The sequence below is a fragment of the Eumetopias jubatus genome, unplaced genomic scaffold (genome assembly GCF_037043125.1).
Source record: "Eumetopias jubatus isolate StellerSeaLion01/CBP00866 unplaced genomic scaffold, mEumJub1_p1.0 scaffold_4, whole genome shotgun sequence".
In the NCBI taxonomy this organism is placed as follows: domain Eukaryota; kingdom Metazoa; phylum Chordata; class Mammalia; order Carnivora; family Otariidae; genus Eumetopias; species Eumetopias jubatus.
In genome coordinates this window covers 77,033,819-77,048,409 of record NW_028274810.1, presented here as the reverse complement: position 1 = coordinate 77,048,409, position 14,591 = coordinate 77,033,819, and the positions used below count along the sequence as shown (strand labels likewise).

The following is a 14,591-nucleotide window of genomic DNA, read 5'->3' as shown; positions in this document are numbered from 1 at the left end:
TGCAGTCCTTGCCCTAGAAAAGCTCACAGACTATGGGCAGAAATGGATAAAACTTGCTTTGGTAAGTATTCTGTGCATCTGGACAGAGAGACCAGGGTGTTTCCTGGGGAAGACTACTCAGCTGCTCTGGCAGTTTCCCCCCAGGTAGTTTAATCACCCTGATCTGTACTCAGGAAGGCTGAATCACTAATACAGCTATATTGGTCCATAAAACCAGACTCCAGTGTGTTATTTTTTTCAATTTTAAGTAGGTTCTATGCCCAACGAGGGGCTTGAACTCATGACCCTGAGATTAAGAATCCCATGTTCTACTAAACCAGCCAGGCACCCCTCCAGTGCGTAAATTTATGATGAGAAATAGGTCAGGTGCAGTAGACTACCCCATTGGCCTTAACAGTGTGTTTTCTTCATATCATACCACTTCAGAAACCTAATTAAAGTCAGAATGAGGGGAGTTAATTCTAGGGATGGAATGTTTACCAGCATCAAATTACCCCTACCACCATGAACCTGGCACAGGTTCCCACTTCACTTATGCTTCTTTAGTTTCTGGTCCTGTTGCATCTTCAACTTGGTAGCTTCTCCAACTTGGTGGGCACATTCTTTTCTAGTTTAAACAATCACTCCCGGCTTCCAGTATATTCCAGGCGTTTGCACCCATTTTTTTTTTAATTTTATAGTAATCTCTATATCCAACATGGGGATCGAACTCAGGACCCCCATCAAGAATTACATGCTTCTTAGGGCACCTGGGTGGCTCAGTCGTTAAGCGTCTGCCTTTGGCTCAGGTCCTGATCCCAGGGTCCTGGGATCGAGTCCCGCATCAGGCTCCCTGCTCAGCGGGAAGCCTGCTTCTCCCTCTCCCACTCCCCCTGCTTGTGTTCCCCCTCTTGCTGTGTCTCTCGCTGTCAAATAAATAAAATCTTAAAAAAAAAAGATTCACATGCTCCACCGACTGAGCCAGCCAGGCGCCTTGGCCTTGGCCCCGTTACTCTCTCTTTAAGATTACTTTGCTTCTTGTTTTTTTCCTATCTATCCTATAGCTGGGGGCTTGGAGGTGAGGGCGGGGTAAGTTTCCAAACTGTCTTCCCCAAATGCGCTAGGACCCTCAGGCTACCCGGTTGTTTGCTCAACTCTACCAGTGGTATGATACAGGCCTGAAAAGTTCCCCATGTGCTAAACTATAAAGACGGCCTAACTGCCGAAGGGTAGTGTTAAAGCTTTTCTCGGGTTATAACTGAGTAAGGTGTGTAAACATGAGGGAATCCTTAAGGTCAAGGACAGAAGTCCCGTGAATGAAGACCAAGGGAGTTTCTAGAAGGCCTGAGACCTCTGTGCTCACACAGAGGCGGAGACTAGTTTTCAAGGGGGTGGGATTGGGGGGCTTGGATTAGGTCACCAGGCCATCCTCACGCGCTGAAGCTGAGAGCAAGGCTCTGCTTGCTTAGAACAAATCGCGTAGGACGCCTAGTCGAATTCCACTCGGTCTCCGCGCCACGGCTTCCCCAACACAAATGGAAGAACATGACAGCTGGGGCTTGCTTCTGCGCCTAAAGTTCTTTGAGGTCGTTGTAAAACCACACTTCCCTGAAGCAGAGAATCTGCAAAGCAAGGTAAAGGGAAGGTAAACGAAGGGCTTAAGAAGGCAGAGGCATCGTACCCCTAAAGTCGGGAACCACGTCACTTTTAACATAAGCCGCAAGAATCCAAGAGGGCGCGCGTGGTCACTATAGCAACGGCGCAGACTCAGTTCTGGCGTGGGAGTTCTGGGAGTTGTAGTTTTCCAGTATTTGCCATAGAGGAAGACCCGTCACCCGACATCCTCTCACACCGTGCGGGCACGGGGTGTTTGCACGGTGCAGTGCAGGGGGCCGGCGTGTCAGTAGTGACCAGCATCTGTAATAGAAGTCTACAAGGCTGGCGGGACTTCAAGAAAGGCCTAGTGAATGCCTGAGGAATTTGGGAAGCTTTCACCAGAAAACGCTCCATATAAATAATCTGGACGGATTAGGCATTCGCCTGGGAGACAGTAGGAAGGTGGCAGCGAGCGGGTTGGGACCATTCCAGGCAGAAGAAACTATTCCTACGAAGTTTGGAAGAGCAATTCTAGATGGCCGAGAACACGAGGAGGCTGAGTAAGCAATTATATCCGAGGATTTCGAAATGGGAAGAAATCAGATCATGAGGGGTCTTGAATGTCAAACCAAATAATTTGAACCTTTTCTTGAATACACTGACACCTGACACACAACCCAAGCAGTATAACCCCCTCCTTTGTGTTCTCCCTTGTTTTGTTCATATTTGTTTTATCACTTGCTACACCATTCAGTGTCTTAGTCCAAAGAGCTCAATAAGGGCCATGGCATATGGTAAGAGCTCAGGAAGTATTTTGTTTTGTTTTGGTTTGGTTTGGTTTGGTTTGGTTTGTCTTAGGAAGTGTTTTTTGAATGATCAGTTTTGAGTTTTAGAAAAGCAACTGGCAGCAATAAAGAGAATGGGTAAAATGGGAGCAAGGTTGGATGTAAAAAGCCATTGGAATAAATTGCTTTCCCTATCTTCAGGTTTCCCTCTATCCAAGGGTTGAAATCTGGCACATCAAAATACATTTCCAATGTGGGTTTTGTTTGGCCAGCACTTGAGAAAAAATTAGTTGCCCTGCATTTTAAAAGTGGTAGGTTTCACATTTAAATAATAACAAAAGATTTCTGGCTTCTCTTGAAAAACTTTAGGAGATTTGACAATTTGGGGGCCCTGATTTTCTCAACAGCTATAGGATGCAGCTGAGTAGCTGCCACCGCCTTCAGATAGGACATACCCTCTCCAGTTTGTCACATTCCACACGACTCCTTCCATCAGTGAAACTGATGCCAAATACCAGCTGCCATTTATTATGGTGCTTGTTTTTATTTCCTTATAGTGAACTCTGTTTGGCTTTGGAGGCATTTGAGTCACCCATCTTTGTACTAACCTATCCTGCCTGGTATCTGAGGATTGATACAATGAGATTAGTATTTTAGAAACATTATTCAGTGAAAAACAGATTAAAGTGAGGAGCTGAGAGGCCAAAGGGAAGAAATGAATTAGAAACCTCTTGAAGGAATATTTGAGAGAACTTGGCCAGTAATTAAAGATTGGATGAAAGATGAGGAAAGGGCAAACTACAACTTTAGAGTTTCCTGCCTGAACGACTGGGAAGATGATATCACCAACTTAAGAAAGTGGAAGAAGTGGGAAGGGAGTTAGCAATCAATATCTTGCTACCTCTACTATTTTGTGGGCAAGAGCCATGAATTACCAATTCCATAATCTTCCAGTACTCTGCTGGACATGCATTAGGTGTTCAGGAAATCCTAGCTGAATTGAAACTCTGATCCCAGTTGGGAGGTATGTATCTGATGGGCTGGGGGGAGCAGAGGGAGAATTGGAAGTCTTAAACCAATTAAGCTATGGGACCTTAGGAATTCTCTCCAGAGTTGGTGATCCTAGGGCTTGGAGGCAGTTCACCCATTCTGGGGGAAAACTTTGCAAAAGTCCTAAAGCAGAGCAAGAATTTGACACACAGCAATGGAGATGGGGTTGAAATGGTGTCCTTCCAGGGGAAAGGGGAAAAAAATCAGAGACTGGCTGGCAGGACTTTTCCAAGAATACAATGGAACAGCAAGCTCTTGGATGGGGAAGATTAGGCAGAGGATTTTGGACAATGAGGCTGGGAAGGTTGGAAGACTTGACTTTTCTAAACGTTTCTGAGAGTACATTATTTATTTTTATGTTTTTTTAAGATTGTATTTATTTATTTGACAGAGAGAGACACAGCGAGAGAGGGAACACAAACAGAGGGGGTGGGAGAGGGCGAAGCAGGCTTCCTGCAGAGCAGGGAGCCCGATGTGGGGCTGGATCCCAGGACCCTGGGATCATGACCTGAGCCGAAGGCAGACACTTAACGACTGAGCCACCCAGGCGCCCCAGATGTACATCATTTAAAAGGAGAATAAATTTTCAGCCCAAACCCCAAATAAATATATTTTTTAAAGATTTTATTTATTTGACAGAGACACAGCAAGAGAGGGAACACAAGCAGGGGGAGTGGGAGAGGGAGAAGCAGGTCTCCCGCGGAGCAGGGAGCCCGATGCAGGGCTCGATCCCAGCACCCCGGGACCATGACCTGAGCCGAAGGCAGACGCCCAACGACTGAGCCACCAAATAATATATATAATAATAAATATTTTTATAAGTTACTTATATGTACAACTATAGTAATGTTACATACTTCATAAACATTTACACCAGGAAATAGAAATTAAAGGGGCACCTGGCTGCCTCAGTAGCTGGAGCATTCCAACTCTTGATCTCAGGGTCTTGAGTTCGAGTCCTATGTTGGGTACAGAGTTTACTTAAGAAAAATTTTTAAAAATAGAAATTAAAAAAGATTAGATAAAAAATGTAAGTATTTGAGTATTTTCTTCCCTCACACCCAGTGTATATCACACACGCCACTTCGGAGGCCCTGCTGTAGTCAAAGGGAGCCACTGGATGTTCTCAAACAGAGGAGCGGAATGGTCTCTGTTGACTTTCTGGAATCTGCAAACTTTAGAAGCTGAGATATCAAAGAACTGTGATTGCCTTGGAGAGGTTTCCACGTGCCAGGAACCGCCTCGGTGTTTTACATTTATCTCATTTAATCCCCAAAGCAACCCTACGCTGTAGGTACTTAAGATGAGAAAACTGATAAACCTCATTGGCTACGATACTGCCACTGCGCAAAGCTGAGAAAACTGAGGCATAGTGAGGTTAAGACACTTTCTCAGGATCACACCGAAGTGGCGGAGCCAGAATTTGAACCCACCCAGCGTAGGTCCACACCCCATGAGTTTATCACTACTGGCAGGGGTGGAGGTAGGGAAGGCACTACTTTTTCTCTTGTGGCCTGGGTCAAGCCCCTCACCAATCCGAGCTGTCGTGAGAGTGCTAGGAACAATGCGAGCAGACAGCAGTCACGCACGGCGGGGACTCGTCTAACGCAATCGTCTAGAAGTCAGTTTCTTTACAAGTCCATACCTTCAGCGGCTGATGCCGACGACTGCGCCGGCGCAGAATGAAGGGCTGGGTTTCTATGGTTTCCGGGCGCGACGGCAGAGGGAAGGTCGGGTTTCGCTGTCGCGCTGCAAACGTCGCACTGCGGGCGTCCTTTGCTGCAGGCTTCTGCGTCGCTCGCAGATCGCCCGGTGGCGGCGGCCAGCAAGGAGACGAGGCCTCCGCGGCGCGACGGTAGGGGCTGCGTTTGTCCGCGGGCAGTTTAGCCTAAGGAGCTTCCTTCCGAGATTTCTTTAACGAATTTTCTCTTGCTTTCCTGGGTGTCCGTTCTTCCAGGCCCGAACTCCGGGCATGTTTTCTGCGTTCCCAGGCCCCTGCGCCCACAGCCAATGTCACTGAAGCCTGTAGACCGCACCTTTCTCGGCTCTCTGTCGAGGTTAACTTAGCTTTTTGCCTCACTCATGCTTTGGCCTTCTATTTCTTAACCTGAGGTCCACCCACCTTATCCCGGCTTTCAAGGCGCTGAGTGATTGCGGCCCTGCCAACCTCCAGCTCCTTTCGTTCTTCATCCCGACATGCACTCTGCGCTCCAGCCACGTCTGGGTGCTTGGTGTCCCGCAGACAGACCCAGTACCTCTGGCTGTAACTCGGTCTGTGCTTTACTGGAATACCCTGCCCACTGACTTTCACTTGGCAAACTCAACCCATCTTAAAGGCATTTTCAGGTCTCCTGGGCCGAGCTGGTGCTTACTCCTTCGAGCTATACATACCGTCTTGTCCATTGGGTTCCCAGTTCCTTGTATGTCTGTCTCCATTCTAGTGTTTACGTTGTAGCTGCTGCTTCCCCCCTCCCCCATTCCAGTGCCTGGAACGTTATTAATCAGTAAACGAAAGAATGGGTAGAAAAATATAAAAATTAAGTTCACCTGTAAGACTGCCACTCATAAATGACTGACATTTTTTGTGCTTCCTTCCAGTCTTTTGCAATTTTTCTTTGACATTGTAGACCCTTTTTTTTTTCATTTAACATTAAAATATAGGTACCATGTATAAAGTACCGTGTCTATTATCTGTTTTTCCTAACGTCTATCATATGCTACTAGGCGGGTACTGGAATTATCCATTTCCCTCCTGCACACTTGAAATTCTTTTTCTTTACCCCCTAACAATTACTGAGGCCCGACCTGGTCCCTGCCCTCACAGCACTCATTGTTCAATAAGGGAGACATTCAAGTTAATAATCCATTACAGGGGCGTGCAAAGTACTCCTATGGGAAGTTGAGATGCTGTGTGAACACAGAGGAGGGACACCAGATTCAGGATGGCTTCACAGGAGAAGTGTCATCTGAGTTGAGACAAATAGGAAAATATAAAGAAATGTTTTTGTGCTTGTGCTTTTTTGTTCTTTTCAGTTATTTCTTCAGATTTGTCTCAAAGAATTGGGATTATTGAGGCAAAATATAAACACCGACTTTTGATTAAAATGACCTTATAAAAATGACCTTATCAATACAGAGGTGATTTTTATGCATTGTTTTTTAGTTCTGGTGGGTTGGGGTTTTTTTTTTTTCGGGTTTTGTGAAAACACAGATACTGCTAATCTACCATAAACTAGAGGAACCTTTCAAATGAAATAATTTAATGAGAATATTTTGGGAGAATAGCATAAAATATCTTTCTAGAGGGATACTTATAATTAACTATCTCATTTTCCTTAGAAATTTCTCATTTGATTGCACTTTTATGGCATTATTTCTTTTTTTATCTTCCATTTCAGCCATGCCTTTCTTTGATGTGCAGAAAAGGCTGGGCCTTAACTTAGATCATTGGATGACAATCCAAAGTGCTGAGCAGCCTCACAAGATTCCAGGTCGATGCCATGCTTTTGAAAAAGAATGGATAGAATGTGCGCATGGAATCGGTGGTACCCGTGCAGAGAAAGAGTGCAAGATAGAATTTGATGATTTCGTAGAATGTCTGCTTCGGCAGAAAACGGTGAGGAGTGATGGAGACGGGAGCTGAACTATTTCCTTGTTTCTTTGGGGCTGCTTTTAAGTGTTTTTAATTGGTCATTGGTAATGGTTTGTTCAATGCAAATTGGCAAAACTTTTGTGGTGAAACACTTTCTCTACATAGGTAGCATGTCACGGAAGTTAAATGCCTTCAGATCTGAGGAGGGTCTGTTGTTCCTCAGCGTTCTTCCTCATCTTCTGACATATTTTCCTCAGCTTTGTACCCTGCTGTGGCCACCAGATTAGAAATCATATGTGTGTGTATTCCCATTTGCAGTAGGCCATAAAGCAGAAGTTACCAGCCAGCTTTGGATGTTTGTCCTTGAACATCTCTGGGTGAAAATGTTCCAAATTCATTGAACCCTCATTGGAGAAGAGGTTAAAACCTTGCCGATCTCTTACAGTGAACCTGGTATAACAAACTCTGGATTAATTTCTACTCTGGGGAAGATGGAGGAGTTAATGAGATTGCTTTAGGTGAGCCTGACCAAAGGGCAGGGGAAAAAGGATGTTAACAGCGTGATGTCTGCCTCCTCAAGAGTTGAATGAGTTGCATAACATATGGGCTGTATTCTCCCTTAGAGAAGAAATCTTTCTGTGTGGGCTGTTATTTTGCCTGTTCTCTGCTCCAGATATAACAAATAGAAATGTTTTTATTACTCCCAACTCCTTGGAGTTCAGGAAGGCAATTTAGATTTTTAGTTAAATTTATCACAGTTATTTGTATCAAAATTTTTTAATTTCCTATCTTTTAACATCTGCTATTGGCATTTGGGTAAAGTGAAACCAAACTTGGAAGGAATTAGAGAGTATCAGGTAATAATTGTGTATTGATCTCTGCAGGAATATTGGTCATTAAGTGAGTAATATTGTAGTATTACGGAGGGTCAGTAAGTGGGCCATAGTTAGCCGCCTACCCGCTATTTAGTTCACAATATGTCTTTTTTTTAAGATTTTTTATTTACTCATTTGAGAGAGAGAGCAAGCAAGAGCATGAGCAGCGGGGAGGGGCAGAGGGAGAAGCAGGCTCCCTGCTGAGCAGGGAGCCCAATGCAGGGCTTGATCCCAGGACCCTGGGATCATGACCTGAGCTGAAGGCAGACATCTAACCAACTGAGCCACTCAGGCCCCACTAGTTCACAATATGTCTTAACTTGTCCTCTTGTGGGCCCCAGTTACTCATTACTGAGATTAAGACTACTCTTCATGGAAAATTTACACCAAAAGGAGGCAGCAGTGTGGTGAGGTAGAGAGAACATTGGATTGGGAGTTAGGAGGGCTGGTTTTGTTGTTTTGTTTTGTTTTGTTTTTTAAGATTTTATTTTTAAGTAATCTCCACCCAACATGGGGCTCGAACCCACAACCTGGAGATCAAGAGCCACACACTCCACTGACTGAGCCAGCCAGGTGCACCTTGGCAGAGAACTCGGTTTTGAGGCTGGTTCTGCCACTGCTGGTTTTGTGACCTTCGGCAAGTCACTTCCCTTTTTGGTCTCGGTTTCCTTATCTGGAGATATCCAGGAGTTGCTCTCAAGTCACTTCCTCTTCCTGTGAATTTGTAAATAGTCTGTTACTGTTTTAGAGGTCACCCTGAATGACTAGATACTTAGCCCTAGGCAAAGAAGCTAGTGAATCAGGGAATTAGAATCAAACACTGTTCTAAGTTCTTAGCTTGTAGTAGTGGATTTATTTCACACAATAATCCTGGGAGATGCCTTACCAGAACTTTTCTACTATACAATTAAAAACTTGGGGCAAGACAAAAAAAAAAAAATCAAGGCCATTGTCTAAGGTCATATTGCTAGTAGAACTGGGATTTGAACCTGGCAGTGCAGGCAGAGCCTGTGCTTCTACCTACAACACTAAGAGGGGATTGTTACACCTCAGAGACAGACTTGACATTAGGTGTTGTAATAGCTCGGTCATGATGAGTTCTCTATTGGGAGATTCTTCATTTTTATTTTTTTGGGGGGGATAGATTCTTTAAGAGAGAAATGTTTAAGCAGTATTTTATATTAACAATACTGGAATTTTAAAAAAATGCAATCTTTTGAAAATGGCTAATGTTTCTATCGTTATTTAGAACACCTAGAGGTTTTTCTACTGAAGTTATATCCTGACTGATTCTTTAAGATTAATGGGATCTTTTACTAAATATACTAACCCTTCATGGCTTTTGAAAACTTACCAAAAAAAATTATTGAAGCACCTATTATGTCAGGAGCTATTGTAGGTGCTAGGAATATACAGTAAGAAAACAGGAAAAAGTCCCTACCCTAACAGAGCTTATATGTGGGATAAGGGGTGTCAAAATTAACAAACAAGTTAAAAAAAATAGTGTGTTAGGTGTTGGTAAGTGCAGCAGGGAAAATAAAGATAGAAAGCACTGCGTGTGGGAGCTAAGTGGATGCTCTTTTTTTTCTCTTTTAAATAGAGTGGTCAGAGAAGAGCTCAGCCCTAGAAGATGTTTGAGCAGAGACTTAAAGTGAGCCATGTGGATGTGATGGAAGAATGTTCTGGTTAGAGGAAGAGCAAGTGCAAAGGTCCCTGAGCTAGAGCAGAGAGAATGAGGGAAAATATTAAGACATAAAGTCAGAGGGGAAGAAAAACAAGACGTAAAGTCAGAGGTAGGCCTAGTAAGTCGTCATAAGGAAGGATTCAGCTTTTTTTCTCAGATGGGAAGCCATTGGGTTTTGGGCAAAGGAATAATGCAGTCAGGATTAGGGGGTGTATTTTCTGGGTCGCAGAATCCATGTGAATTACAGCTTTCCTACAATCTTGTATAGCATGGCTTTCGTTGGTTGGGAAACAACCAGTGTCCTACCGGGAGAAAGAGGCAGAACTCGGCTCAGTAGTGACTAGCAGCTGAGCAACATACCAGGTCTTTATTTTGGTGTGGTGAGGAGAAGCCTCACATGGGCCTTTCTGCTTCCTTCATACCTACTGAACAGTCACCAGCAGCAGTGCCAGGTTCACAGAGAAGTCAGGAGTGTTTCAGCTGTGAGGTGATCATCTTTAAATACTGTAAAGATTTAAGTATGCCTCTTAAAGGTTTTTGATCTCTGTTACTGTTTGTTTGTTTTTTTAAGATTTTATTTATTTATCTGACAGAGAGAGACACAGCGAGAGAGGGAACACAAGCAGGGGGAGTGGGAGAGGGAGAAGCAGGCTTCCCGCCGAGCAGGGAGCCCGATGTGGGGCTCGATCCCAGGACCCTGGGATCAGGAACTGAGCTGAAGGCAGACGCTTAACGACTGAGCCACCCAGGCGCCCCTCTTTTACTGTTTTTGTAAATACCTATATTCCTGTATATAACAGGAACATTTTAGTTATTATTTTTAAAGGAGGTATTATTGTACATACCAGAAATTCATTAAAAGCTTGGGAAGTGATTTCAAGTTACTTCTTTAAAGAAGGATTTCGTCTCAGAGGACCTCTGGGATGAATAGCTTCTATAGTTTAAAAATGAAACCAATTTTCATTCTGTTTTTCTAGCCCTCAAGTTTATGGTACATATTTCCCCCTAGTTTAAATACTTCTTTCCTTTGACAGATGAAACGTCTGAGTGACATCAGGAGGCAGCGAGATAAACTAATAAAGGAAGGGAAGTACACACCTCCACCTCACCACTTGGGCAAGGAGGATCCTAGGCCCTGAGCAGAGCTGCTGCTGATGGCTGGAGGCTGATTTTCATGTTCTCTCCTCTCCACTGGAAAGTTCATTTACTGAAAACCTCTTTGTGAAAGTGTCTAAAAATAAAGGATTGCTCTATCCTATTTATTCTATTTTCTCTTGGATCATACTTTTCTATAATGAGATTGTAATTTTTTTTTTAAATTTGGAAAAATGCTTTTACCTATGCCTTAAAAATTAGCAGGTAGGTAATAATAAGCAGCATTTAATGACACTTACTATGTATAAGGTACTTTAAATACATTAACTTGTTCAAGAAGTTGCAGTATTCTTTACTGCTGTCATTCTGGTTTATTCCCCATAAAACACAGACTTGGGCTGGGGGGCAGTAGAGAGAGTGGTGATGTATGTTCAGATAATTTTGTTTTTATTTAATTAATTTTCAGATAATTTTTTTTTAAGATTTCATTTATTTGACAGGCAAGACACAGCGAGAGAGGGGACCTAAGCAGGGGGAGTGGGAGAGGGAGAAGCAGGCTTCCCGCGGAGCAGGGAGCCCGATGTGGGGCTCGACCCCAGGACCCTGGGATCATGACCTGAGCTGAAGACAGACGCTTAACGACTGAGCCACCCAGGTGCCCCTATTTTCAGATAATTTTGAAGCAATCCCATAGTTTCAATTCACTATCTTAAACCAGTGGCATATTAGTACCTCTAATTGACGTATTTAGGAATGTTTTGTTTGTTTTTTTAAGATTTTATTCATTTATTTGTTAGAACACAAGCAGGGGGAATGGCCGGCAGAGGGAGAAGCAGGCGCCCCACTGAGCAAGGAGCCCTATGTGGGACTTGATCCCAGGATACTGGGATTATGACCTGAGCTGAAGGCAGATGCTTAACTGACTGAGCCACCCAGGTGTCCCTAGGAATGTTTTTTTTTTTTTTAAGATTTTATTTATTTATTTGAGACAGAACACGAGCAGTGGGGCAGAGGGGAGGGATAAGCAGACTCCCTGCCAAGCAGAGAACTCAACGCAGAACTCAATTCCAGGTGCCCCTAGAAATGGTTTTTAAAAGAAAAATCCAGTTGTAGAAGGGAGGTATGAACCTTAAAAATGTAAGTGTTAGGGGGCGCCTGGGTGGCTCAGTCGTTTAAGTGTCTGCCTTCGGCTCAGGTCCTGATTGGGATCGAGCCCCGCATCGGGCTCCCTGCTCAGCGGGAAGCCTGCTTCTCCCGCTCCCCCTCCTTACGTTCCTGCTCTCCCTATCTCTCTCTCTCTGTCAAATAAATAAAATCTAAAAAAAAATATAAGTGTTAAGAATACAATTAAGACCTCAGATCTTTTAGAATTCTTTCCAACTTTGTGTGTGGTAAAATATACATAACACAAAGTTTACCATCTCAACCACTTTTTCCCATTAACCCCTTTTAAGTATACAGGTCATTGATATTAAGTATATTCACATTGTTGTACAACCATCACCACCATCCATCTGGAGAACGCTTTTCATCTTGCAAAACTGAAGCTCTTTAATGCCCCCTACAGTAACGCCCTACTCTTCCTTCCCCCCCGCAGCCCCTGGCAACCCCTATTCTACTTTCTATTAGAGATTTTGGTTATTCTACTTCACGTAAGTGGAATCACATAGTATTTGTCTTTTTGTGACTGGTTTATTTCACTTAGCATAGTATTCTCAAGGTTCACCCAATAGCATATTGCAGAATTTCTTTCCTTTTTAAGGCTGAATAATATTCCATTGTGTGTATACCACATTTTGCTTATCTGTTTATCTGTTGGTGGACACAGTTGCTTCCATGTTTTAGCTTTTGTGAATAATGCTGCTATGAATATGGGTGTACAGATAATCTCTTTAAGACCCTGTTTCCAGTTTTTATGAATATATACCCAGAAGTGTAATTGCTGGATTATAAGGTAATTTTATTTTTAATAGTTTGAGGAACTGCCATATTTTCCATAGTGGCTGCATCATTTTTTACATTCCCACCAACAGCACACAAGTGTTCCAGTCTCCATATCCTCACCAACACTTGTTATTTTCTGGGTTTCTTTTTTTGTTAGTAGCTATCTAATAGACATGAGGTGGTATCTCATTGTAGTTTTTGGGTTTTTTTTAAGATTTTATTTGAGAGCACAAGTGGGGGTGGGTGGGAGAGGCAGAGGGAGAAGCGGACACCCCACTGAGCAGGGGACCCAACACGGGGCCAGATTCCAGGACCCTGGGATCATGACCTCAGCCAAAGGCAGATGAGTCACTGACTGAGCTACCCAGGTGCCCCTCATTGTAGTTTTGATTTTACATTTTGTAGTGATTAGCGATGTTGAATCTTTTCATGGGCTTATTGGTCATTTATGTATCTTCTTTGGATAAATGTCTATTCAGGTCCTTTGCCCATTTTTTAATTGAGTCTTTTTTTGAGTTTTAGAAGTTCTCTGTATATTTGGGATATTGATTCCTTATCAGATATGTGATTTGCAAATATTTTCAGTTTGTAAGTTTACTCTGCTGATAATGTCTTGATGCACCAAGTTTTAAATTTTTCACAAAGCCTAATTTGTTTTTCTTTGTTGCTTTCGATGTCCTATCCAAGTAATCATTTCAAATCCAGTGCTAGGAAGCTTTCCCCCTGTTTTCTTTTCAATTTTATAGTTTTAGGTCTTATATTTAGGTCCTGGATCCATTTTGAGTTAATTTTTGTATATGGTGTTACATAAGTGTCCAACTTCATTCTTTTGCTTGTGATATCCAGATTTTCCAGCATTTGTTGGAGACTCTTTTCCCTAGTGAATGGTCTTGACACCCTTGTCAGAAGTCATTTGGTTATATGTGCAAGGGTTTATTTCTGGATTCTGCTCATTTCTGTCCATGTCTGTCTTTCTGCCACTACCACACTGTTTTGATTACTGTTGCCTTTTAATAAGTTTTTAAGATCAGGAGGAGTGAGTCTTCAGCTTTGTTCTTGTTTTTCAGGATTGTTTTGGCTCTTCAGGGTCCCTTGAGATTCTGTATGAATTTTAGGATGGGTTTTTCTATTTTGCAAAACATACTGGGATTTTGATAGGGCTTGTATTAAATCCGTAGCTTGCTTTGGGTAATATTGACAACAACAATAAATCTTTCAATCCATGAACATAGGATGTCTTTCTGTGTTTATGTCTTCTTTAGTTTCTTTTAGCAGTATTTCATAATTTCCATTGTATAAGTCTTTCACCTCCTTGGTTAAGTTAATTCCTAAGTTTGGTGGGTTTTGTTTTTTCAATACATGCAGCTGTCAATTTTTAAATTTTTTTTAAAGTTCATTTTTTAGTGATCTCTACACCCAATGTGTAGAGCTAACAACCCTGGGATCAAGAGTCTCATGCTCTACCAGTTGAGCCAGCCAGTGCCCCTGGGGTTTTTTTTTAATGCTACTTTAAGTGGAATTGGTATTGTAATCTCCTTTTTGTATTGTTCATTATTAGTCTTGCAGCATTTTGAGTTAAAAATAATCAGCTGTAGGGCTTGAATATAAGATTCTCCTCAAAAGAGAAAGTATATTGCACTGTAGTCTGAAAACTGGAAGGAAGGGATTCGACGTTTGAGCAAGATCCTGCTTATTCTTTGTGTGATAGGGCAAATCTTTATCCAAGCAGCATTTTCTTTTCTTTTTTTTTTTTTTTTAAGATTTTATTTATTTATTTGACAGAGAGAGACACAGCGAGATAGGGAACACAAGCAGGGGGAGTGGGAGAGGGAGAAGCAGGCTCCCCGCGGAGCAGGGAGACCAACGTGGGGCTTGATCCTAGGATCCTGGGATCATTACCTGAGCCGAAGGCAGACGCTTAACAACTAAGCCACCCAGGTGCCCCCAAGCAGCATTTTCTTTTTTTTTTTTTTATTGTTATGTTAATCACC

The 14,591-nt window shown here is 42.8% G+C and overlaps 1 protein-coding gene across 1 annotated transcript; it reads left to right on the top strand.

The window, feature by feature from the left end:
- Positions 1-5,156: 5,156 nt before the first annotated feature.
- Positions 5,157-10,823, top strand: NDUFS5 (NADH:ubiquinone oxidoreductase subunit S5). The gene is made up of 3 exons (XM_028123200.2): positions 5,157-5,265; positions 6,809-7,026; positions 10,596-10,823. The coding sequence occupies exons 2-3, from the start codon at positions 6,811-6,813 to the stop codon at positions 10,698-10,700; spliced, it is 321 nt and encodes a 106-aa protein (XP_027979001.1). The 5' UTR covers positions 5,157-5,265; positions 6,809-6,810; the 3' UTR covers positions 10,701-10,823.
- Positions 10,824-14,591: the final 3,768 nt, after the last annotated feature.

Bases quoted from the DNA above. Each gene is read 5' to 3' on its own strand.
- NDUFS5 (XM_028123200.2), top strand. From the start codon at position 6,811: ATGCCTTTCTTTGATGTGCAGAAAAGGCTGGGCCTTAACTTAGATCAT. The intron at 7,027-10,595 runs GTGAGGAGTGAT...TTCCTTTGACAG, and splicing joins GTCTGCTTCGGCAGAAAACG to ATGAAACGTCTGAGTGACAT.